This window comes from Ursus arctos, unplaced genomic scaffold (assembly GCF_023065955.2).
Source record: "Ursus arctos isolate Adak ecotype North America unplaced genomic scaffold, UrsArc2.0 scaffold_3, whole genome shotgun sequence".
NCBI lineage: Eukaryota > Metazoa > Chordata > Mammalia > Carnivora > Ursidae > Ursus > Ursus arctos.
Window position 1 is genome coordinate 80,447,954 of NW_026622985.1, and position 25,712 is coordinate 80,473,665.

The window sequence follows — 25,712 nt, forward strand, 5'->3', positions numbered from 1 at the left end:
CTTCCTACGTCCGTCTTCCTGCATTAACACACTTCCAATCCATTTTATGGATGTGCTGAGTCACACCTGTAAAACAGAAGAGCAGAAAAGGAAAAGTACACAGCCCAGTTCTGGGTGAAGAGGGCAGCATCTGAAGACCAGGATGTCATGGCTATGGCCATTTTATTTTATATTTTTAGATTTTATCTATTTATTTGAAAGAGAGAGAGACAGCATGAGTGGGGCTAGGGGCAGACACAGAGGCAGACTCCACGCTGAACAGGGAGCCCAATGTGGGGCTCGATCCCAGGACCGTGAGATCACGACCTGAGCCGAAGTCAAACGTTTGACTAAGCCAGCCAGGTGCCCTGCTATAGCCACTTAACGCAGCCCTGAAAGTGGCTAACAGAATGCCACTGAGAGGGTCCTCTCCAAGGAAACATCTCTCAAAAGTTGCAGATAAAAATCTTCTTTCAAGATAAATGTTGAGAGAAGAAACCTAAACTGGGGCGCCTGGGTGTCTCATTCAGTTAAACATCTGCCTTTGGCTCAGGTCATGATCTCAGGGTCGTGGGACTGAGCCCCATGCTGGGATCCCTGTTCAACAGGGAGTCTGCTTCTCCCTCTTCCTCTGCCCCTTCCTCTGCTCATGCTCACACACTCTCTCTCTCAAATAAATAAATAAAAATCTTAAAAAAAAAGGAGGAGAAGGAGGAGGAGGAGGAAGAGGAAGAAAAAGAAAGAAGAAAGAAAGAAGAAGAAACCTAAACTGTAAACCAAAAGTGAAATAAAGATACTCCCCTTTGGAAAAATCCATTATAAAATGAGTATTTTTTTCCCCTAGAATTGTTAACAATAGTAATAAAACATCAACATCTCTTCAGTTCAAAAGTCTTTTTAGCACTCCTCCACTTTTTGAAAGGGAGAGACCCAGACATGCAGAACAACCCAATCCTGCGATCACCGTCAGCTCATTCCATTACTGGCTGCCTTAATTTTTAAAGGAAGTCCAAAGATCCCTGAGAAGTATGGTTTATGATGAGCTCTTACTTTTGCTTTGGACTAAATCAGCACTTACAAAAATGTAGTCCATTAAGACTGATTCTTCAGCCTGATCTTACAGTATTAACAATATTACAACATTCATTCCTCAGTTTAGGCACTTAAATAATTTATATTCATATTTAATTTTTAAAAACACTCAAATCATACTCATCTCTCATCAAAAGCAGCACCATTTACCCCCTTCAGTTCAGGGAAATGGTTCCTAGTGAGTCTGGATCCTCTCTGCCCATCAGAATTACCTGTTGAGTTTTTTCAACACCTGCATGCCGAGGCCTCATGACCTACCCCCCAGACTCTGGCTTAGGACAGACCGGCATCCATGTGTGTGCAGAACTGCACAGTCAGAACATGCTACCTGCCCTACGCCCCTCCACTCCCAGAACAAACACAAAGAGGGCTATTTGCCTGCGGGTTCTCTGAAAATGTTCAGGCCTCTCAACTAAGCTGTTCTGGACAGTGTGGAGCCACCCGAGCCTGCAGCGCCCCTTCCCGCACTTCCTCCAGGGGGAGGTATTCTAAACTCAAGGGGGGAGAAAGTGGATCCATTTTCAAGGGCCATTAACGGGCTGCTTCAGAGCATAAGAGGCAGCGAAAGAGATCACCTAATACAGTGTAGACATCGGGCAGAGCAAATTCCATTAGACTGAAGTGTAGAAGACCACAAGTCTAATCTCAGGCCTTCCACTGACTTGCTCTTTGACCTTGGGCAGGTCTCTTCCTCTCTGCACCTCAATTTCTTCATCTGCAAAAAAGAGAAGTCTAATACTGCAGTTCCTTACAAAGAAGAATTAACACATTACTAAAAAGGACTATAAAATAGGTTTCATAAGGCATCAAAGGACTAGAGTCACATATTAAAAAAAAAAATATGCCACCTTCTTAGAGTAGAAATTTCAGCTACCTGTATTCCTCAAAGAATACATGTTAATTAAAATGAGTCACACTGAAAAAAAAATGCACCAATTCTTAAAGTAAAGCCACCCTACTCCAGGTGACTCACAAAAAGATGGGACGTGGCTTAAAGGAAAAAACACAGGAGGGGATGAATCACAGATCATGTTTTATTCTTGGCTGTTCATAAACCACTGACCATTAAGTTATTTCTTCTTCCTCTATTTCCTGTGAACGTTAAAGTGGGAATTTTGGTAAAGCATGCTGCTACCTTCAGGTTACAGCCCTATGGATGCCCAGAGCTTGACGGGGCCTGCCCCACCAGGAGCTGTAATTACCAGGCAGGCAGTCACCCCAGAGACTTTAACTTGAATAATATTCATCTGTTTTTTCAGATTTAACACCCCAGATGCTGTAACTCAGAGGCCACCACCATCACATGGTATAGTCATGGCGAGGGGCCGAGTCATCAAAGCCACTCCCCCTCTCCTCAAAGGCCACCTCTCCCACTCCCCCAGATGCCCAATGCCCTGGGTCCCTTCCTTTTAAAGCCAAACAAATAACATACAGAAAAACGTGCTCAGCAAGACCTCATTCACTTGCACAGCAGTGTGAATTCTGTGGTGTTCGTAATGGAAGAGCTTCATATACTCTTCCTCTGGGAAGCTCATCATCTTACAATTTTAAAGAAGCAAATCTACGCTGATAATTCCCAAATCTTTCTAATTGGTCCTTTTTATTTCTAGTCTTACTGAATTCGACACACCTAAAATTATTTCCCTGAAAACCGAATCTTTTCTCCTAATACCTAAGGTAGACTCCAACGCCCCTGTCCCTAGGCTCCAAACCCTCTAGAAGGACTTTGCTTAGGCTTTCTCCTTTATTCTATGTACTCAGTTGGTTTTCCAGACTCACTGCTTGTCCTAACTAACAAAATGCCTCTCGCTCCTCTTCTGTTTTCCCTGGCATGTAACTACACCAAGGCTAATGTACCATTCCACCTCAGCTCAGGGCCTGGCCTTCCAGGTTCCATACTCTTGCCTCTGTAGTAAGAGAAAGCTTCCTTAAAACAATCAGTCAGGTCATTTCCCATCAAGAGCAAGTTCCTCTTGTTTTCCTTCAAAACTCTTCATATTCCAGAAGCATGCTATCCAAACAAACTTAAGAGTTCACGGGTCCCTTCCCCTCTAATGGAAGACCCCCTGGGCTTCTCAAGCTGAGATTCACTACACCAGCCACAATTCAAGGTTATTGATCTGTTCCATAATCAACAGGGAGCAGGGCCGAGAGGAAGAAAATAAAAGTCCTACTCATAATTAAAGAGGTAAAAAAAGATGGATAAAAATCATGAATTGTTGATTCTAGTGGTCTAGAACTAATGATTCTCTAGAACTTACACAGATCTCTGTCTGTGGACTTTCGGCCATTATGGTTGAAGCTACTGGCTAAAAACTTAGTTGAGATCACTTAAGAATTTCAACCATGTTATTCATATCCTTGATTAGAGAAAAATCAGCAGCTGACCTTTCAAAACCCCACTAATTGACTTTTGCTCATCTTATAAGCAATTGTAATTAGTCCACCACAAAATGCCAAGAAAGTCATAAATTTACAATATGTATTCAAGACAAAACCAATCATAAAATTTCATTTCATTCATTCAACTTTTTTTTTCTTTTTGGGAGGGGGAGGAGGTATCTGTTAGATGTATAAAAAATACATATGAATATACGTGTAATCAAATTCTTACAAGACTGAAATAGCAAATAAAATTTTCAGATTTCTTTCAGTTATTTAATAATTTCGGTTAACTAACAGATGTTTACTTTTCTGCTCTTTTACTAGCTCCTAATAAGTTGGAATATGAACAATGGATTTTTAAATTTCTCCTGTTTTCAGTCTGTGAACACTAAAAAAAAGTGAAATTCTACCCTCATAAACGAGGAGTCGTCAGAAACCTGTATTTCTTCAACCTGAAGAATAGCATTTCGTATGACCAAGCAGTTGTTCTGGGTGAAGGACCTGGTAAGCAGGGGCCCTGAAAGGTGGCAGGCATCTTGAGGAAAACTTCAAAAAAGCTGGTCAAGAGGAATGCCCTCAGACACGTAGGCGGACTTGCAAGAAGAAATGGCTTTGAAATTAAAAATAACATTCTCTAAAATAACTAACTTGAACCCAACTTCAACGAGAAAGCCTAATCCTATAGCTGCTTTGAGGGCACATACGTGGTGAGCAGAAGCAGACCACCACAAAGACTTCCTGCGGTACTGTGGCACAGAAGCAGTGGCCACAAGGTTTGCCACACCATATTTAGTCTACCGAAGGCTGACATGCTGCTAAGAGAATAATGTATCAAGCCTCCAATCTGCTGGAGGATAAACTCAAGAATGTATCCAATTACTTAACTGAGAGGGTCTTCTGTGTTTCTGTGTGGATAAAATGTATGAGGTCTGAATTCATCAGATTTATAAAAGTTCTCAGCTTGGTCCATGGGGATCTTTTATTTTTTTAAGTAGGCTCCATGCCCAGCATGGAGCCCAACATGGGGCTTGAATTCACAACCCTGAGACCAAGACCTGAGTCAAATGCTTCATCAACTGAGACACCCAAGCACCCCCCATGGGGATCTTTTAAAGACAGAATAAGATTTTATGAAGAGGGTCATGCAAGCAAAAAACAAAACACACCTCCCTCCTCATACCTTTCAAAAAAAAAAAAAGAGTGCAATTAGTAGGAATTAATAAGAATTAGTAAACACTCAAAGCATTTTTGCAATATGACTGATAGACTTAATCTCACTAGGGGTAGCATTACGATTTTTAAGTATTCCAAGCTAAACACAGGCATTTTTGTTATATGTTGGAAAGGGCACGGTCAAAGACATAGGGCACTAAAACTGGAGGAATACCAGATCCATTCCGCTAAGTGCCAGATCACCAGGCCACCAACCAGAGGTGTGTAGTTACAGAACATGGAACATTTTAAAGCACTCTGCCAGACTTAGAAAATCCTCTCCCATGCACTGCAGCTCCCTCCCCTGAAGTCCTTAACCTGTAGAGGTCTGCAGAGCAAAATCAATGCTGCACAGAGATGAGAATGAAGAAAACACGCTCCTGTTCCCCAAAGCCATTTCCCTTGTTGCCTTGTCGATCTCACGCCCCCTGCCTCACTCAGGTGCTCTTGAGAGGCCGTTCATCCTCATTCAGACCTGGTTTGACCCTGCTTACCTCAAAAGACTGCCAGCTGAAACACAGTGATAGGATTTGTTATTAACTTTCCAGAAATAAGGGCAGTTAATGTACAATGAGCTAGCTGGTACTCTTACAGTCATACTAAAACTCATTATTAAAGTTTTTAATTACTAGACAATAATTTAGTTTGTCTTTAACATCAGAAAAAAAGATAGTCATGCAATTACAAGATAAGTGGCCACACATGGCCAAGACTACCTCTACACAGTGATCACAAGCAAATGAAAACAAACCCACACCCTCACGACTGAGCCCTGAAACTACAGCCCCAAAGAAGGCAGAACACAGCTGTGGCTGTCTTTCAAGGCCACAGCCTGGCTCACGTCCCACCATCCACACAGCCCGGAGCGCTCCACGATCCTAATGCTGACCACCAGTGAACGTGAATGTGGTGTTTTTAATGAGTTTCCGTTAAGTTGTTTAACCTAAGACGACCCTGTTTTTCTGCGTAGAGCTAATTAAACTCTTGGGCCACATACCAACACCACATCTGAGTATCTCCGAGCAGACTGACAGAGGAGGTGGGCCATGGAGCTAGCTAAGTACTGCGGAAGCCATCAAATCCCAAACTCAGCATGTTATCTTTATTTCCTACAGCTGACATTTCCCCCCCACAGTGCTGAAGAGAAACGGCTCCACCTGGACTCTGTCTGGGAGACTCATAATGACATCCAGCTGCTCCAAAGGCAGGATGATGTTTATGATTCCAACATGCCCGGATCAATACTGAGTTCTCCAGCCCGTTCTCAGACGGTGGTTGCTGGCCAATCAATCATCCATGCAGACAGATTCATGTATCTCTTGTCTGTGTAACTACACTGAAGTGGCTAGAAACATAGTTAGCAAACACTAGTGGAACATAAAGCATTATTTTAAGACACAGTTACCTTCAGCCAGAATTTTAATTGTGTGGAAAGATTCACATGCTACCTGACTGAAGCGAGGGATGGTGTAAATATTTCCACCATGAGAACACTTAAATTCATTAGGCGCACAGTATAGTACTATTAAATAAATCCATGGTTTAAATTTTCTAAATGCCTAGTAAAAGAAGCTTTGTTTCTCTTGTCTAATTTTAATCTCAAAGTCCCTGCGGCATTCCTTTTGTTGTAGTCAACTTCATTTGTCTGTGATTGACTCCCCAGATGACTCTAGGGGAAGTAATTTCCCAAATGTTGATTTTTCTCACCAGCAAAATAAGAGGAGTATCCAGTCCATTGGCTAGCAACCCTAAAGGTGAGAAAGAATAAAACTGTAAACTGCCCATTTTATAAGAAAATTGTTTTTGACCTTACTTGTGCACGACTTAATCCACAAAATAAGTAATCCACCAAGTCAGTTGAAAAATGAGTAAAATTAAATTGGAGAGAAACACAATTTACAGGAGTCAAGGATGCACAGCCCAGAAGGGTGGGAGAGAAATTAAAGCCATACGGCAGGGGAAGTACCAGCTTCCAGGAGTGTAGGTAAAAAAGCCAACTATGGGTAAAATGTATTTGGAAGTAAAAAGGAAAACTGGAAAATAGTAAGGATGCTTAAAAAGCTACCTGTGGCTTCATGAACTTTCCTCCCATCAATCTTTAAAATTACAGTTGTTTCTGACACTAAAATCCAGATCCCTTTGGCTGCATTTTGTGTTTTCCAGAGCTTTTATCATTGCTGTCTGGAAGAGGAGGAAGGGAGGAAAGAAAAGAAAAAAAGAAAGCAAAGAAAAGAAAGAAAGAAAAGAGAAAGTAAAGAAAAGAAAGAAAAAGATGCTACCATACAGGAAATGAAAATAAATCAATTTTGTGATGGCATCTGCTACTTTCCCTTAAATGTCACAAGGGTAACAATAGTAACTTCATACTCAATTTCGTATGACGACAAGCATCTTTACAAAATTAACCGTATTACCCACTATAATTAGCTCTCTCGCAAGGTTAAATAATATAAAATTGAAAATTACTGAGTGATTACACTACAATCATACCAATTCTAAGTTTCTGAATGAACAAACTACATGGACACTTGGCAAAAGAAAACAAAATGTGAATAGAAGCAATGAGTCAGGGGGACTAGAGGACTAAAGCTGCTACAAACAGGAACACTGATTAACAGCAGGTTATGGTTTAAGTATAAATCTGAAGTTTCAACTGGGAATTGCTGCTATACTGAAACTCCATGTATCCACTGCACAGTACATGCCTTGGGGCAAAGTTAATTGCAGGAAATTTCACAAGTAACTCCCTGCTCCTTGCTATATTATATAGTAGAGGTGTTGAAACAAGTTCTGGTTGCCAGGTTAAGCCTTTTGGTTTTGAGTATTTGTGTTAAAATGCCAACTTTTTCCTATTTGTTGTTTTATATTAAATTGGGTTTTTTGTCCCCTGAACTAATATTCTCTCAAGAATCACAGCAGGAAACTGTATGCCTCCAAATTCACCAATTATAGATTAGCCTTCAATGCCAAAGGCTTTAGCAGTTTGCAATAAAAATTCAGTTTTGATCTCAGGATCAGGGAAGTCTAAAAGAAACTTCAAGGTCATCTGCACCAACCACCTCTAGCACTTTTATATCAATTATAATTACCTGCTCTAAAACTTTCCATGAAAAAAATGAATTTTCTTGAGTAGTAGTCTGGGTTTGAGCAAAATGTCAGAACAGTTCCCCACACTGAGTATATTTTAAGTAGGCTCCATGCTCAGCGTGGAGCCCAATATGTGGCTTGAACTCACGGACCCTGAGATCAAGAGTCAGCCACTTAACTGACTAAGCCACCCAGGTGCCCCATGAGTGTATTTTTGACTACACTCTAATAATACTCCTTCTTGGGTTCTTGCACTTACCTACAATGTTAGTGTTGTCCTTGTTTATGTATTATGGAACACCTGAACATGACTCATACACATGTAATAGGGAAATAAAAGTTCACTTTGACCAATGTGATTTAATCCTTGTTACTAAGTGCCTTACAAAGCAATGCTTTACTAACATTCTATAGATGCGATGAAATCTTAAGTCATGTTGGGCTTCTGCTTTCAAGTCTGTCCTGAACCTCATAAACCCCCTGGTAGGAAAGTAAAATGGTACAACCACTCTGGAAAAGTCTGTCAGTTCCTCAAATGGTTGACCACGGGGTTACCACGTCACCCAGCAATTCTACCCCTAGGTAGACACCCAAGAGAAATGAAAATGTATGTCCACATAGAAACTATTCAAAACAGCCAAAAGGTAGAAACAACCCAATTGTCCATCATCTGACAAATGGATAAAAATGTGACAGCTGTAAAACGCAATATTATCTGGCCATACGAGGTATGAAGTACTGATTCACGCTGCAACATGATGAATCTTGGAAACATGACGTGAACTGAAGAAAAAAAAAGTCACAACAGACCACATATTATATATTCCATTATTAAAAATTCCAGGATAGGCAAATCTAGAGAGACAAAAAGTAGATCAGTCATTGCCCAGGGTTGGGGGTGAGGAGGTGATAGCTAAGGGATTTTTTTTTTTTTTTTAGGTGAAGAAAATCTTCTATGATGAAAATGTGGTAATGGTTGTACTTAACTGAATTTGCTTAAAAACTATCAAATTACATGCTTTAAATGGGTGAATTTCATGTATATGAATTATAATTCAATAAGCTGTTATTTTTAAAAATCTGTTCTGAGATGTGAAGTACTTGAGAATCAGCAAATCTCTTCCACAAAGCTTTTCTGGTCAGCAGTAAAAGAATTAGTTGAAGTCCAATTTACTTTACTGTAATTGGAACCAGCTCGCAGCATTTTGTTATGTACATTTCTAAAATGCGAATGCAGTTTAAGAAAATACATCATTACATCAGCTATTCCAGGCAGCCTGCCATGAGACATTTTTACCAAAAAAAAAATCTTAAAAGGAATCCATTTAACCAACCTCAGAGTATATGTTCTTTCTTGTTGCCTCACCTCCTTATAAGCCATCATATCCCTAAAATTCTCATGCTTAACACTATTAGGCATGATTAAGTCAGTCATTCACTCAACAAATATCTGAACCCTTATTGTACATCATGCACTGTTTTAGGCACTTGTATACCTGTGTACGTGTACACACACACACACACACAGTCCCTGCTCTTGTGGAGCTTACAATCTAATAAGACAAGATAAACAATAAATGCTGGTTTTAAAGATAGGTTTTTAAAACAGGGTGCTATGCTATGGAGGAATGTTGTTTTACATGGAGTATCTAGGAAAGGAGGCTTCTCTGAGGATGTCTGAAGTGAGGAAAGAAGGTGCCCAGCCATACAAAGACCAGGGAAGATAACTCCAGGCAGAGGAAATAATTTTTGAATGGGAGAATCAGGAGAAAACAAAACAAAACAAAAGGATTACCCGTGCACTGCCGGTGACCGGCATTCCGCCGGCGAATGGTCTCAGGCACCTAGTACAGGCACGCCCGGCAAGGCAGCTTGCAGACTGTGCTGGAGTAAGATGTGTCAGAGTTGTTCAATAAGAAAGGTCAGCCCTGGTTAAGCCCTGCCTAAAGGGATCTTCTTGGACCTCTCCGCAGCTGTTTACCATGTGCACCGCCCATTCTCTCACCACACATGGGTACCAGGCGCTGTGTAATGAAGTGCTGGGACATGGAGACCAATCAGACAAGCACCCCAGTGACCCCTATGGCAGGAAATCATCCAGTGGCACAAAAAGGTAGGCATCGGGGCGCCTGGGTGGCACAGCGGTTAAGCGTCTGCCTTTGGCTCAGGGCGTGATCCTGGCGTTCTGGGATCGAGCCCCACATCAGGCTCCTCCCCTAGGAGCCTGCTTCTTCCTCTCCCACTCCCCCTGCTTGTGTTCCCTCTCTCACTGGCTGTCTCTATCTCTGTCAAATAAATAAATAAAATCTTTAAAAAAAAAATTAAAAAGGTAGGCATGAACAACACATATAGGTACCAAGTAAAAGTGCGGCACAAAAAAGGATATAAAATGTAGGAGCATGTGGGGATTGCTTGCCTCTGGAGCACCCGGGGAAGCCTCATGGGGTGGGGGCATGAGAGCAGAGAGGCTGGGACACCTGAACTTGGACATGTGGGGCAATACAGATCGGTCTGATGTATCCCTAATTAAGTATGTTTCAAAATATTTTTAGCTCCCCAACCAAGTTACAAGCTCAGGGAGCGAAGGCCTGATACTCCTCACATCTCTCTGAGATACTGAGCATTGTATTGTGATGTACTGTGATTCACTGTAAGAGAAGAGATGTTGATTTCAGCACCGAGGCCAGGCTAAATTATTCTTTGCTTCATAACGAGGTTTTGGGCTTCAAAACAGGACTCTCCAAACCTCTTAATATACCAACTCACTTCAGAGGGACATTCCCTTTTCCAAAATTCGAAGGTATTAGAAGTAAACAGGTACACAGCAAGCTACATACACACATACAATGCTTACATGTGTATTTGCAGGTCATATGTACACCACTATACCTTAAGTCCAGAATCTCACAAGATTATTTTAAACTTCCACTGCTAAATCAAAGTCTGTACTTGAGAGAAAACATTTTTTTCACTGATCGAACTTTCCCATCCAGGCCCTCATAATCCCTTCCCATTCCCAACAAAACATCCAGGGAAGAAAAGCCAAACAACATTTTTTAGGCAGTGTCTCAACATCTCTAAAAAATATTCCATGGCCAAACTCACCATAGAGAGCTGTCCAAGTTTGATTAATTACATCTAGACACACAGTTCCTGACCTGAAACAGATGGAAAGAATGGCATTTTTTAAAAAATTAGAAAGCTAGTCGCATGTATCTCGCAACTACTTTTATTTATCAAGAAAAGTACCTTTAATAGATCAAAAAAAAAGAGAAAGAAAGAAAGAAAGAAAAGGAAAGAGGGAAGGAAGGAAGGAAGGAAGGAAGGAAGGAAGGAAGGAAGGAAGGAAGTTAGGAAGTTAGGGAGAAAAAAAGAAAATGAATCCCAATTAGGGAAAGTATGATGAGGAGCAGAATATATATAAAGTCTTAATGTTTCCTCAGAGACTGAAAGGAAAAACCCACAACTATACCATGGAGAAACCAGACAACACCTTCACCAGGTGCTGAGAATTCACACTGACGACTTGGCGGGGGGGAGGGGGGAGGCAGACAAACCTGTGTGCCTCCCCTGGACCCCGAGGACACAGTCACACTTTGTGGTTTTCTGGCCCGAAGTGCATCCTCTGGATCTAATGAGGAGGAAACACCAGACAACCCCAAACTGAGGGACGGTCTTTAAAATAACTTATCTATATTCTTTTAAAAATGTCAACTTAAAAAAAGCTGAGGAACTATACCAGACTAAAGAAACATGACAAGTAAATGCAACACATGGTCCTGGGCTGGATCCCTCACTGAGGGGAGGAAAAAAAGTGCCAAAAAGGTACATTGCTGGAATGTGCAGTAGATTAAAAAGTACCATTCTGATATTCAATTCCTGAACCTGACGACGATGCCGTGGTTACGTAACAAACATCCTTGTTGTTAGGATGACTGACACACAAAGTATAAAAGGACAATGGGGATGATGTGTGTGTACAACCCACTCACACAGAGTTCAGAAAAGCTCATGTGTATGTGTGTGTAACAGAATTTAGTGCCGTGACAAGGAAAAACTGCAGAACAAAAATTCATATATTGCAAACAGCATCCAAAGTATACAACAGGAGGCACATTTTAAAGTATCACTAATAAAATATTAGAAGGAAAGAAAGGGTAAGATTCATTAACTGATGAAACTACAGCCATTTGTGTTTGCTTTACTCCCCAAAACTAAGAAATACTTCAAGGGCTGAAAATAGTAAATCTGTATACAAACAACTGATCTCTGAGTTGTGTCCACACAAAGAGAACGGAGCTGTGGAATATTACGAATGCTAGCCAGGTATCAGAGGGAATGAAGGGCCCACGCATGACAATGGAAAACCTAAGCAGCCCAACAGCAGGATTTCCACGAAGTGGTTTAGAATATCATAACCCTGGGACTCCACAGTTTAAGTGACCATACAGTCCTCCCTGTTGATAAAATCCAAAAAGATAACTGAGGTGCTTTTTTAATAATAGAGAGAGAGAGAGGAACGCTAACAAGAGCAGCTGCTGCTAAGATTTAAACATTTTTAAATAGTTACTTACGCTTCATCAATGTTGGGATGGAAAATTTTATTCATGAATCCTGTAAAAAGAGATGTTAATTAGCAGCAAAAAAGTGTCCAGAGAACAATTCGTTTTTAAGTATTTTAGTACTGGAAACAATTTCAGTATTGGAAAAAGGTGATGATACCCATAACTCATTGCTTTTAATCTTCAATGTTTGGTTACTGATAAGACTATATACTCTCCTGACAGTGTCAATTACTTAAAACACATCAGAGTTCTATTAAAAAATGAGCAGACTTTGACAGCAGTGCAGCTTCTTACATACAAAATAATCACTAAGGGAAACTGTTTTCTGAGCTATGAAGGTAACTTGCCAAGGAAATTTGTAGTACTAAATAGGTTATAACTAGTGCCAATTACTTTAACCAGAAAGTTAAGAAGGCTACTCTGACTTCCCTCCCAAAGGTTTTATTGTTCAATCTCTAAATTTAGAGGTTCTGCATTTGAACTTCTCCTTCTGAAGCTCGGTTACTGGTATCATACTGCTACACTGTGTGCGGAACATGAATGAAGCTGTTCAAACACTAAAGGAGCACCGCTTCCAAACCACAAAGGATTTCATAAGAACAGTGACCAAAATATTTCCTTTAACTTTAGTCTACTCATTCCAGGAAACCCAGTTTTGATTAAAATTGGGGCAACCAAGAAATGAGGCAAGGAGTTTAAAAAAAATCTGTCAGATGGCTATATTTGTCAGGGATTCAAATTTCTTGATTTATTCCTAGAAAAACAAGTAGAGACTTTAACAAATTATACACACACACACACACACACACACACACACACATATAATTAATTTTTTTTTAAGATTTTATTTTTAAGTAATCTCCACACCTAACGCGGGGCTCAAACTCACAACCCTGAGATCAAGAATCACATGCTATACTGACTATGCCAGCCAGGCATCCCTAGACTTTAACAAATATATTGACATTTAAATTCAAAGGAGAAACTAATTTTTCTCTAATTAGAATCAGTGATTTAATCAGTTTGTATATATGCAAATGACAATACGCTAAAGCAGAGGTCCACTGTCGAAGCTGTCATTTTATCATCCTTCTCTCATTTCAAGACTTCCTTATTCCATTTCACATTTCAATAAATTGAAGCTCCCTACTAAAGTGACCATCACTATGTCCCTCCCGATCCTACCCTCTCTCACCCCCCACCCCCACCTCACATTTCTCTTTCCTTCATTCAAAATATGTTTGGTCAACAGCTTTTTGTCAGGCCCTGTACACTGTCCTCCAGGAGGTCGGTGTGGCAGCGGGACAGGATACAAGGCAGGAAGTGCAGCGCGTACAAAGAACTGACACAGGTGAGGCATGATAAGGGGAAGAGGACGCTGCCAGGAAAGATGCAGAGAAGTGGCATCTGAACCTCAAGGACGAGTTTCAACATCGGTCACCTTGGAAAATCTAAGAAACTTCTCTCGACTTAGGAAACAGATGTAAGAATACAAAACCCTAGGTATTCCGGTCTTCGTTTGTCTAGTCACTCCAATACTAACTACGCTTCTAATTTTTCTTTCTTAATCTTTAGTGTTGAAATAGCTTCATGTAGGGGCGCCTGGGTGGCACAGCGGTTAAGCGTCTGCCTTCGGCTCAGGGTGTGATCCCGGCGTTACGGGATCGAGCCCCACATCAGGCTCTTCTGCTATGAGCCTGCTTCTTCCTCTCCCACTCCCCCTGCTTGTGTTCCCTCTCTCGCTGGCTGTCTCTATCTCTGTCAAATAAATGAATAAAATCTTAAAAAAAAAAAAAAAAAAAGAAATAGCTTCATGCTTTCTCGGTTGCTATCAAGAGAGCCCATGCGATGTTTAAATTACTCTGATGCAAAAAAGAATTGCCTTGTGTCCAATTACTACTTCATATTAATTTTTCATTAAGGAAAATAGATGCTTCCAAGTCTAGATTTAAGAAATATGTGTTTATTGAAGAGATTCAACTAAGCCAATACTAATGTTCACGTCTCAATGTTAGGAGGATAACAATTCTATATGACCTTAGAAAAACACTACTAAATGTATCCAGGAAGAACCAGGAGGATATATGTTCCAGCATTATTTACAAAAGCCAAGAACCAAATGCAATCCTATCAAAGGGACTGGAGAAACTGTACTACATCCATATATTGGGAGTCCTATACAGCCAAGGTAATGAACTAGGTCAGTATCAACTTGGATAGACCCATAGCTGAGGGGAGAAAAAAAACACTTGCAGAATGATATTTATAGCATGATACCATTTAGATAAACTGAACAAAGCAACACTACCTCTCTCTATGGTAGTAACTATAGAAAACTGTACTGGACCAACATATACCAAACTCACCCAAGTAATTATTTCAGTGAGGGTACAGGGTCAAGGTGGGAATGGGGAACAGAATGGAAATGGTGATTACAGATGAATCTATCTATAACACTATATTCCTTTGAAAAAGAGGTAACGTGCTTGTATATTCTTTGCTCTGTTTTTTTTTTTTTCTTCTTTAAGTGTGCTCATAGATAGGACACTAGAAGCAAACATATACAACTGTGAACAGTACTTAATTCTTCACGGTGGGAATATTTTCTCCATTATACTTTTCAAATCGTATCACCACCCCGCTCCCTAATCCCATAAAAGAAGTGGGATCACAGCAATGTAAAAAAGCTAGAAGGAGACAACCAAGTGTCAACACTAGTCAACTTTGAGAGACTCCGCATTAATATTACTCTCCTGACTTTCCAAAATTTCTACATTGTGTAATTTTAACAGTTGAAAAAAAAAAAAAACCCTTTCAAGTTAAAAAATTATAAACTGTGGCAAACATTCTAAAGCAGACCTAATTATACATAGGTTATCTAATGCTGAACCATTTTAAGGAAAATCAACTTTTTGATTTGATCTCAAATCTTACATACTCTTGTTTAAGTATTACAAATTCAATACTAAAAAAAATCCCAAAAACAAAAACAAAAGATCTTCAGGTTATAAGGCATGTCATCTTCAAGGTCAGTTACATATAGAAATACACTGCTATCACAACTGCCAAGAAACTTCCTGATGAGTGGGAAACATTAATGTTTCGCCACTAGATGGTTTAATTCAAGAGACTCATTCTATTATGTGAAAAGTATTTTGGCTTGAGGACACAATTAAGAACTTAAAATTTGTTCTTGATGCTTAAAATCCTGCTTCTGCTAGCTAGATGTCTCATGAGTAACATCAAGTGAAGCAACATCTATGGCAGAGGTCCCCAATGCTACAGGTTAAGCAGCACCTGGAGCGCTCTTTAAAAACAGAAGTGCTATGCTCGAAGGTGCCAGGTGTTATGGAGAAAAACACAGCAAAAGGGACGTGGGATAGGAATGCTGGGGTGGGGGCTGCAGTTTTAAATGGGATGGTCAGGGAGGGCTTTATGGAGAAGGTGTCAATTCGAAGGAGGTAAGGGAGGAATCATTCAGTATCTAGGGGAAGAGTGTCTATACAACATGAACAGCCAATGCAGAATGCATCAGGAGTTTGTTTGCCTGATGTGTTTGAAGATCAGCAGAGAGACTGGTGAGGCTGAAGCACAGCAAACAGGGAGAAGCCTAGAAGTGAGGTCACAGAGGTGATGAGCATTTGTGGGCCCTTTCAAGGATATGACTTTAAATCATTCTGGGGTGGGAAGCCAGAGATTTAGCTAGAGCAGTGATATACACAATCCTTCTTTAAGATTTCTGTTTTTAATAAAAGCCTTAAATCCCTTTAAAAAAAAAAAAAAGGTGAGGGGCGCCTGGGTGGCTCAGTCATTAAGTGTCTGCCTTTGGCTCAGGGCGTGATCCCGGTGTTCTGGGATCGAGCCCTGCATCAGGCTGCTCCACTGGGAGCCTGCTTCTTCCTCTCCCACTCCCCTGCTGTGTTCCCTCTCTCACTGGCTGTCTCTCTGTCAAATAAATAAATAAAATCTTTAAAAAAAAAAAAAAAGGTGAATAAGGGAAAAGCTCAATCAGGTCACAGCACCTCAGTGCTGGGGACAGAACGAAGGTCTTGAGCAAAATGGAGTGGTCTGTCTCTCCTACAGTAAGAACGAAGCTTTAACAATCTGAAGTCACAGGGAACCTGCAAGGTGTAACTCAAGAAAACAGCCAGGGTCAGAAGAGCTTTAAATGTTTACCAAAACGGTCTCTGAAAGATTAAGGTGCCTCCCTCCTGGTACAAGGCCTGCAGATTACATTTGGAATCAATATAGTTTCCACACTGTTTTCAATTAAGTCAAGATTTTGGCTTGGTTGAATCCAAGAGTCCATAATAGGGAGTGCCGAAAAGGACTTAGTAAACACTCTCTTAGTAATAAATGGGTTGGAGCCCAGTCCCCAGTGCCCCTGCTAAGTAAGTATAAAACATCATCTGAGCTCTGAGACAGAGGGCAAAATCAGACTGGAAGAGAAAAGTATTAACAGGGACTCGAGTTCTGGTCCCAGCCCTGCTATTAACTGCAGGCCTTGGCTAGACAGCTTCACTTCTGTGGGCCTGTGTCTTTACATGAAATAGCCAGACTGTATGATCTCCAAAATCTCCACTCTTATTCTGTTAATAAAGGGACTATCAGCTCTAACAACCTAGGATTTAGTAACGATGGCCAGAGCTCTGACAACAGAGGACTTGAGGGGAAACGTCTAATAGTTAAGTCCATAAAGGAAATTCTGCAAGGCACATTTTTAGGTACAGAAATACTCTGGAGCATATAATACAAAGCTAAAAACATGCTAAAATACCACAAAGAGACACAAAATCCACGGACTATTCCAAAGTAGGCAGAAACAGAGTTTATGACCTTGCCTTTGAGGAACAAATTCAGCCAGACCCATTCTATCCAAAAAACAATCTCCAGACTACAATGATCTTTTCCTGTATCAGGCTTTTTCAACTGTTAGAAAAATACCAAAAGCAGATCAACAGAAAGGAGTATATCTCCTTTACATTTGCTCTTGGACAAACTGTGGGGAGTGTTTCTGGCAAAGCCACTTACATTCTGGATAATGATGTCAACAATGGCACTTCTGGACGAGGAGGGGAGGAGACGGAGAAAGAACAGGCTAGGAATTCAGGGAAGGAACATTCTCAGGACTGAGCGTGTTTGCCCTGGCATGTTTTCCTTCCTTTTGGCAATGCTATCACCACACTAATGAATACGTCTGCAACAAGAGAATTTTCCCAACACTTGTTTCCATTCAACCAGGAACTATTTTGAAGATATTTTAAGAAAACATATTTTGAAAACTGCTTTTATGAAAACACGATAAGTAGAAGCAGCAAGTCATTTTTAATCTACACGATTTAAGATTTTATTCACTACCAGACATTTTCTAATCATATAGATATTTCAGTGATTTGACCAGATAAAATTCAGAACTCCTTCAAATCTTTTAGACAGTGATTCTCTGGCATGACTCAAGCACTTGTAAAAGGGTGGACATTAGGAACAAAGGTTTAGCTGAAAAGCTCACTACCTCTGTCCTCTATCTTTCGGCAGAAGGGTATCAGGTGATTTATAACTCTGGAGGAGGAATCCAAATCATGCTTAGTTGAGGTAAAAAAACAAAACAAACAAAAAAAAAACCCCTACATATCTTAAAAATAAAAGAACAGATTAAAATAGAAAATTATGCCATGCTTTTTGCTTGTTACACTCCAATATTCAACTGTTCTAGAATAACACATCTTTTGACCCATAGGCTAATAGGCAGAGAAAGTAAATAACATCATGCCGAGGCATGCCGAAAACTGTTTTATTTCAGCCTGTTTCTGTGTCTAATCCCAGGAGGGGATCTGTACCAAATTGTACACACTTTCGAATAACTTCTGAAATTGCGGCCAATATGCAAATAAAAGTGGCAAAAATTCATCACCTCTGTTTTACTTGTGAGGGTACTTTTAGTTATCAAACTTGTGGACAGAATGAAATACCTAGGGCCAGTTATCAATACAGAAATTTCCTTCAGAATAATCTTGAGAAATGAGAAGCCAAAAAAGTGACTCATGAAACGTAAGGTAAATCCACCCTAAGGTTAAGTAGGTGAAAAGCACCAAAGGCAAAAATGGTAGCTCTGTCCCAGGGATAAAATGAGCCTGGACTGCAGATGGCTGAGGCAGCTGTGGTTGATGCAACTTAATTATAAGTTATGAATCTAAGTTACGAATTCCTGTGAGAACACAGTAAGTGAATACATTCAATTACTCTGATATTCCGTCTTCACGACAGAGGCCCACATGAAGTAGACTATTCAGAAGCAAACGGATTCATTCTTTTTAAAGTAGATATAATTGTTCAAAATATATTTATTGAAGATTGAATCTTATCACCCCTAACAGTAGTATCTCAGACTACACGTTTCTTTTAAGGGTAATAACTTGACTATCCATTCCTAGCATGCAGGAGGGGACCAGGGTTGGGATGTTTCGTCTAGAAAGGCGGAGGGGCTGCCGCTAGCTTCACCAGCGACAGCCATCCTGGCAGCTCTGCGCATGAGCAGATTTTCACACTCAGAGAGATGTTCGTCTTACCTCAGACAGCCAGGCCCAGCCCGTGGCAGCCCGTACCCAGGCAGAAGTCTCTTCAGAGAGCTGAGCCTTTCCTACTCAGGAGAGATGGACCTGGGCCGGTCTCTTCTTGGGTGAGGAACCAAGCAAGGAGCTCACTCTCAATGCCCTGTGTCATGGGAACTTCTGAACTGATCCTGTGTGTGCTCAGGAGATCTAAACTCAACAAGGGGTCCTCTTTTCTGTTTCTTCCTTTCTCTCTGATAATATGCAATCTGAGGAATGGGCTGGATGGATAAGAAAAGTTCATTTATAACTAAGAAAAGGTGAAGTGTTATCCTTCAACAGCCTAACCCTGCTACCAACCTAGCAGATTACCAAAACCTGCAGCCTTCAATCTATTCTCCTGTAGTTTCATTTCTGGAAGATGATAATCTCTTTCCTTTCTCCACAATTTATCTTTCACTCTCCTGGTCATTCTTATAACCACAGTCTCTATCAGGCAGTATTTATTCTCATGGTCAGAGGCAGTAAAGTCTAGAACACATGTGGCCACTCCTGGTAAACAAAATTGTGGTTAAAAGATCAGGCTCCAGGGGCGCCTGGGTGGCTCAGTCGTTAAGCGTCTGCCTTCGGCTCAGGGCGTGATCCCAGCGTTCTGGGATCGAGCCCCACATCGGGCTCCTCCGCTGGGAGCCTGCTTCTTCCTCTCCCACTCCCCCTGCTTATGTCCCCTCTCTCACTGCCTGTCTCTGTCAAATAAATAAAATAAAATCTTAAAAAAAAAAAAAAATCAGGCTCCGGTCAGACTGCCTAAGTTCTACTCTGTGAGCCTCAGGCAAGTTAAGAGTTACTGAATCTCTCTGCCTTTGCTTCTTTCTTCATAAGCTAGGTTAAATATTGGTATCTACACATCACAGGGCTGTTATGAAGAGTAAATGAATCTATGCACAGCACTGGACCGGCAGCCGGCCCGCAGTTAGCCCTCAACGTTACTATGAGCTTCACAAGCTCAGGCAAGTGACTTCATTTCGCTTTCCTCGCCCTAAGAATGAAATATCTGCCCCTACCTACTCCTCTCTGAATCCGTTAGCAACTGTCCAGAGCACAAGAGGCTGTGTTGATTACTGGATATTAGGCTTCCTACAACCCCGTCAAACTGGAAATAGCAAATACAGTTACTCTATCACTTAATACTAAAAAGACCATTCTAATTGCATTTGGGATTGGCGGGGGGGGGGGGACACTAGACTGGAAACCGTAAGGTAGACTCTGCAACTAGTTAGTAGTGATTTATCTCCACCTTCCTGAGCCTCATTTTTACTATCCTTAAAATGAGGCAACTGGGTGATATAATCGCTGACATTCCCTCTAGCAATATGGTTTTCACAACACCAGAAATATGAAACACATCTTAAATTGTGGTGAACAAGCTTTTCAAAGGGAACTAAGACATCACTCTTATTTGTTTTTAGAAGAATCACAGTTTAACTAAAGAAAGAGGAAGCCAAGAATACATGTTTTCATTATGATAACAATCCAAAAAAGGAGGAATGGAGTTAATGCCAAAAAGATGTCAAAATTAATAACCAGCTCAAAAGCCAGAGGTCACCTACTATAATTAAAGTAGGAACTAATCTAAAGAGCAAGTTAGGTGGAATTTTTATATAGCAAATGGAAAGATTATATAATAATGAATCGCCAAAGGCAGAATTAAAACTGACATAAGCCAGCTTCGAGAAGGAAATGGACAAATCTTCTGACAGAAGCAAGCCTGTATGGAGGCAAGGCTCTCCTTCCAGAGGTGCCCTGGGGGAGGGAAAGCACACTACTATTTTTACTCTGGCTAATAGCAAGATGAGGGTGAATGAATTTAGATATTACAGACTGCTAACAGGGGTTTTTCATTAATGGGGCCAATCTGACCACTAGCTTCTTCCAACACTGAGAAAGTCAGCACCTGACCCCCAAGACTGTCTGCTGTCATTTTTAGAGACATTATCTATCACCCATACAGACCACACTCCTGACACCCTGTCCTCTCAGTCCCTGAAGCTTCTCCTCAGTGACCTTTCCTCCTTCGCACCTCATTCACACTGCAAGGACTACCTTGAACTTTGTCATCTTACAAACAGCTTCAGCTCCAAAATCACAGACACCTCCCACCCACCACAGTCTCCTATGAATGCGAATCCACTGACCCTCCCTTTTCTTCCCACCCACCAGGCCTCCTATCTTCACCCCTCTCCTGGCTTAGTTTAAGATTTAAGAGCCATCGCCATCATCACTTGTAACAACCCTCTGCAAATCCCGTGCCCTCTCCCCTCCGAAACACCCATCTGCAACTGCAGGAAACCCATCATTCACATTCGCTGTACTTGGACTTGAAGGTGCCACCAAACATTCATTCACTTGTTCACGCCCTCACCTCAATACAGAGCAGGCAGTGTATCAGACCCTGAGGTGGGGATAAAGAATGTCGGTAGAACAGACCCAGGGACTGCCCTTATGGAGCTTATATCTCCTGGGCTGGCAGGGAGGAGAGACATAAGTGCACGTATCCAACTTCAAAAAAGTATGCTCGATAACCTTCTGTGGATTCAACATCACTGGTAATTTTCCTTTCTCCTGTCATTAGTGACCTGTTCCCCATTCTCCAATGACTTGGGCATTTTACCGTAATTCTGCAAATCTCCCATTCCCTTTGCTCCTCCACTTCTCATTTGACTTAAAAGCCCTGCCCATTTTCTTTGAGAAAAAGGGAGCCAATGGGCAGGATTCCTCATTTTTCCCATCAAAATCCTCCCAGGACACATGCTCATTTTTCCTGCCTCAACAGTTCACCCAAATGTTTAAAGTCTCCTCAAACACAAGTCCTCCATTTGTGTTCTGATCTCGTCCCTTCTAACATCTCAAACGCACTGTGCCTTCAATCCTCCTCCTCATCCCCATCATTTCCCTCTTTTCTAGACAACTCCCTACGACAAGCACATCAACATCCTTCAGAATCTCCCCTTTCCGAAGTAAAAAACAAAACCTTCCTCTTATCTTCCCCCATTTGTGTGCTTTCCTTCATACAGCCAAACTTCTTCAAGGCAATGTATTATAGACACCAGAGTTTCTCAATGTTGGCACCCTGATCCAAACCACCAGTATTTCTACTTTTCTCCCACAATAAGAGAGTCATCATTAAAACCTGCTTAACACCTTTCAATGATTTTTCCATTGCATGAAAAATAAAACTCAAGCCTTTAACCTGGCCTACAAAGCCGTACAAGACCTCACCCTGCCTGCCACTTGGACCCTCTCTCCTATTTCACTGTTCAGTCATCCTTCCTCCTTCCTTGCGCACGCTAAGCTCCTATCTGCCTCAGGGCCTCTGTCTTCACAATTTCTGCTTGGAATGCTCTCCTCCCTGATCTTGGAGGATCAGGGCTGGCTTATTTTCCCCTTTTCATTTAAACCTCAAGCTTAAATTTACTTTGTCAGAGAAGCCTTCCAGAACACCTAATCTAAGGTAGCTATAATGTCAATTTCATCACATCAATTCTCTACAAAGTTATCAGACATTTACAATTTTTGCTTTATCTTTTTCCTCAAAGAATATAAGGGTCAAGAGAGCACGCTGTTCGCCTCTGTATCTCTAGCACCTAGAATAATGCCCTGCACACAGCTGGTTTCTAATACATTTGTGGAGCTGATTAGAAGAAGTGGTGTAAAATGTATCCCTATTCTGAGAAAGTAGGTTCTGCTGCAGCTGCCAGACATACTCTTAAAAAAAAAAAAAAAAAAAACCTATCCTGAAAAATGTCATTTTCAGAACAGCAGTAAAAAGAGAGAGCTTAACAGTGCTTACATTCTCATAGCATTATCTAAAACAAAACAAAACAAAACTTTTACAAAACTTTCCTCCTAGAACCTTGTTTCTCTCTACTGGAATTCAAAAGACACAGATCACTACAAAGTAGCAATTATATAACTGAGACAGAAACTAAATTCAAAACCAAGGTCATGAAAGTAGAGAAGTATAGAGGTGATCCGAATGGAATTTTGCTTCCTCAGTCTAAGAACTCATTCTATTTGTGGAAATATAATGATCCAAACAGGCCTCTGTTAAATGACTAACGCCAAACCTTTCAAATGACATACTCTACTCCAAATCCTGGTCCACCCCTGACAACACACCTGAGGAGGGAATTGTACAATGTTTCCGTCTAGGAAGACAAAGTAAAATGGTAAACATTCTCAACTCCATAGTTCAGTCATACCATAAAATTCCATTCCAAAAATACTGTGAGGTAATTTCTGGCCATAGTGAATTAAAAATTTATAATGCTAGAAGTGTCTGCTATTCTGACAATGAAAAAGGTTAAATCACTTTCTTTAATTGCTGGCACAAATAAAAATAATAAGGTGCACTGATTATCAGAGTATCTTCTAATTAAGAACCTATGGCAGACTGGGAGACTTAGAAGGTACTCTGACAGGTTATCTAATCTAGTTTCCTTGAAACAAGAAGATCTAGACCATTTTATTTAGAGGATAGCTGACCTAACCATAAAAGCCATTGGTAGAACTCAGTATAGTATCCAGCTATTGTTATTGCTTACGACCTTTCCATTTTGTCTCCATTTACTCATATGGTTTGGCTAGCTCTTGCTATATGCCCTTGCCATCAAATTCCACTGCAGAATGAGCATGGTTTTTTCCCTGGCCATTTTATCAACATTAAGCAAACTATTAAGCAGTCCCTCCAGAATCTTGTTCTCAACCAACCATTGCTCTTACTCTGCTCTGGTATCATCAAATTTCAATCCAGACACACAACGATGCGTGCAGTCTGCTCCTGGAACAGAGTCCTCCTCACTGTTGATGTGGGGGTGTACAAAGGCAATATTTCAAAAGTTAGTTTCTAGTTTCTAGACTTGTTAGCTGGATCTTACAACATAGTTTTTTAAAGAAGTATAAACGAAAAAAATAAGTATAAATGGTGACAGAGTTCCCACACTGAGGGAAGGTTAAGGTTATTTACAAAAGATTCTAAAATACTCTCTAGTTCTGAAATTAGTCAAACGCAGTTCTATTAATATACTACCCAGCAATCATTTAAAAAATAAGGTAAAATGACAACTTCTTAATTTTCTCTTGAATGCCAGTGTTTAAGTAAAAGCACTATGGTATGATGAGGACTACCATCGATCCTGAAGGAGGACTTCAAGGTATTTTCAAGACCTTCAGAGGCTGAGAGCCTTAAATCTAGTATTTTATTTCTATATTTTATTAGAAGACATAGTTCTTCCCCGTAGGCTTAGGTTTATCAAAAGTATTAGTATTATTTATTAGCTATGAACAAGGACCTTTTCCGGTTCATATGAAGAGAAAAAATGGAGCAAGGGGGAACACAAGTGGAAGAGTCAGACTGAAAAGAGAAGTAGGTAAGAACTGCTTGAGGCAGCAACCCAAGAGAAGGGACAGGAGGGGAAGAAAGAAAAGGAGTGAAGAACAGTTATGTGTAAGGATGTAAAGGTAGTGCCCAAGATGGAATAAACTGAATCGCAAGCAGAAAAACAACGGAAAGAGAACAGCCTGTACCCTTACACACACACATCATTAAAACTGAAGGAAAAACGAAAGGAGACTGGTGGGAAACACGAGGGCCAGCAGGCCTTTAGCAAACTACCAGGTGAGAATTCTGGCCAAGGATAAGCTTAATGGCTTTCTAGAACAAAGGACAGGAAAAGTGTAGACCCAGACAAAGAGATAGGACATTCAAAAGTTATGCATTTGCCATGTTTAAAAATATATCCTTCCATAATATAAAGGAAATTATTGTAGAGTATTTAGAAACTACAGAAAAATGTTTTTAATCCCCCTAACAGCCATGGATACCTGTATCAGTATTTTGGCATTCATACTTGGAATTTCGTGGAAAAAATTACAAGTTACACTATAGAAGGTTACCATTTTCCTGTGTGTTCCCTTATTTATTTTTTTAAAGATTTTTATTTATTCATCTGTCAGAGAGAGAGAGAGAGCAAGAGCACGCGCACAAGCAGGGGGAGCAGCAGGCAGAGGGAGAAGCAGGCTTCCCACTGAGCAAGGAGCCCAATGCGGGGCTGGACCCCCAGACCCCAGGATCATGACCTGAGCTGAAGGCAGAGGCTCAACTGACTGAGCCACCCAGGAGTCCCTGTGTGTTCCTTTAAAGATGGGGTTAAAACATGAGTCATGACTGTAAGGCATTTTGCCCATTAAGATATACCATCATTTAACTACTCTATTATCTACTGGGTCACTTAGGTTGTTTCAAAGTTTTAAAAACAGAAGTTTTAAGAATAACACTGCAATTTGCATACTCATTAATTTTAGTGCCCATCTCTGAATCTTAAGATAATTTAAGTAAAATCACTAAAAGGATACAAAATCTTCATCAATCAACATATACTGCTAAGTCGGCTACATCATACCTGCCAATTTGACAAGTCCTATTACCTCCCACTCTTTAAAATATGCATTCTTCGGAACAGACATAAACCCATTCTGTATCCTATGCTTATTGGTTGCTTTTAAATTTTTATTCAAAACTGCTCTATTTTACCCTCTTCGCACATGGAATCACTCATCTTTATTTCAGCCCCACAGCAACTGCAAGTCTGTGTTTTCTGGTAAAAGCGTTCTCTTAATAGATGAGCACATGCTGGCAACAATCTGGAGAAGTAGGGCATACGGCAGTCCCTACAGCAACTTCTCTGCATAAAACAAAATCTTCATGGACTGGGGATTACTTGGGGTTTTGAAAGAGTATTATTTCTAAAGTTCTTATGAGAATCTTCACATCTCTGAAGCTTTC

General features: G+C 40.7%; 1 protein-coding gene across 2 annotated transcripts in view; it reads right to left on the reverse strand.

Moving 5' to 3' along the window:
• The window catches only part of UBE2H (ubiquitin conjugating enzyme E2 H), a 101,472-nt gene that overhangs the window by 12,827 nt on the left and 62,933 nt on the right, over positions 1–25,712 (reverse strand). For both annotated transcript variants that reach the window (XM_026511057.4, XM_044388253.3), the window contains exons 4-5: positions 12,330–12,369; positions 10,861–10,913 (exon numbers count right to left, since the gene is read on the reverse strand). In XM_026511057.4, coding sequence (XP_026366842.1) covers positions 10,861–10,913; positions 12,330–12,369 — 93 coding nt within the window. The remainder of the gene's footprint in view (positions 1–10,860; positions 10,914–12,329; positions 12,370–25,712) is intronic.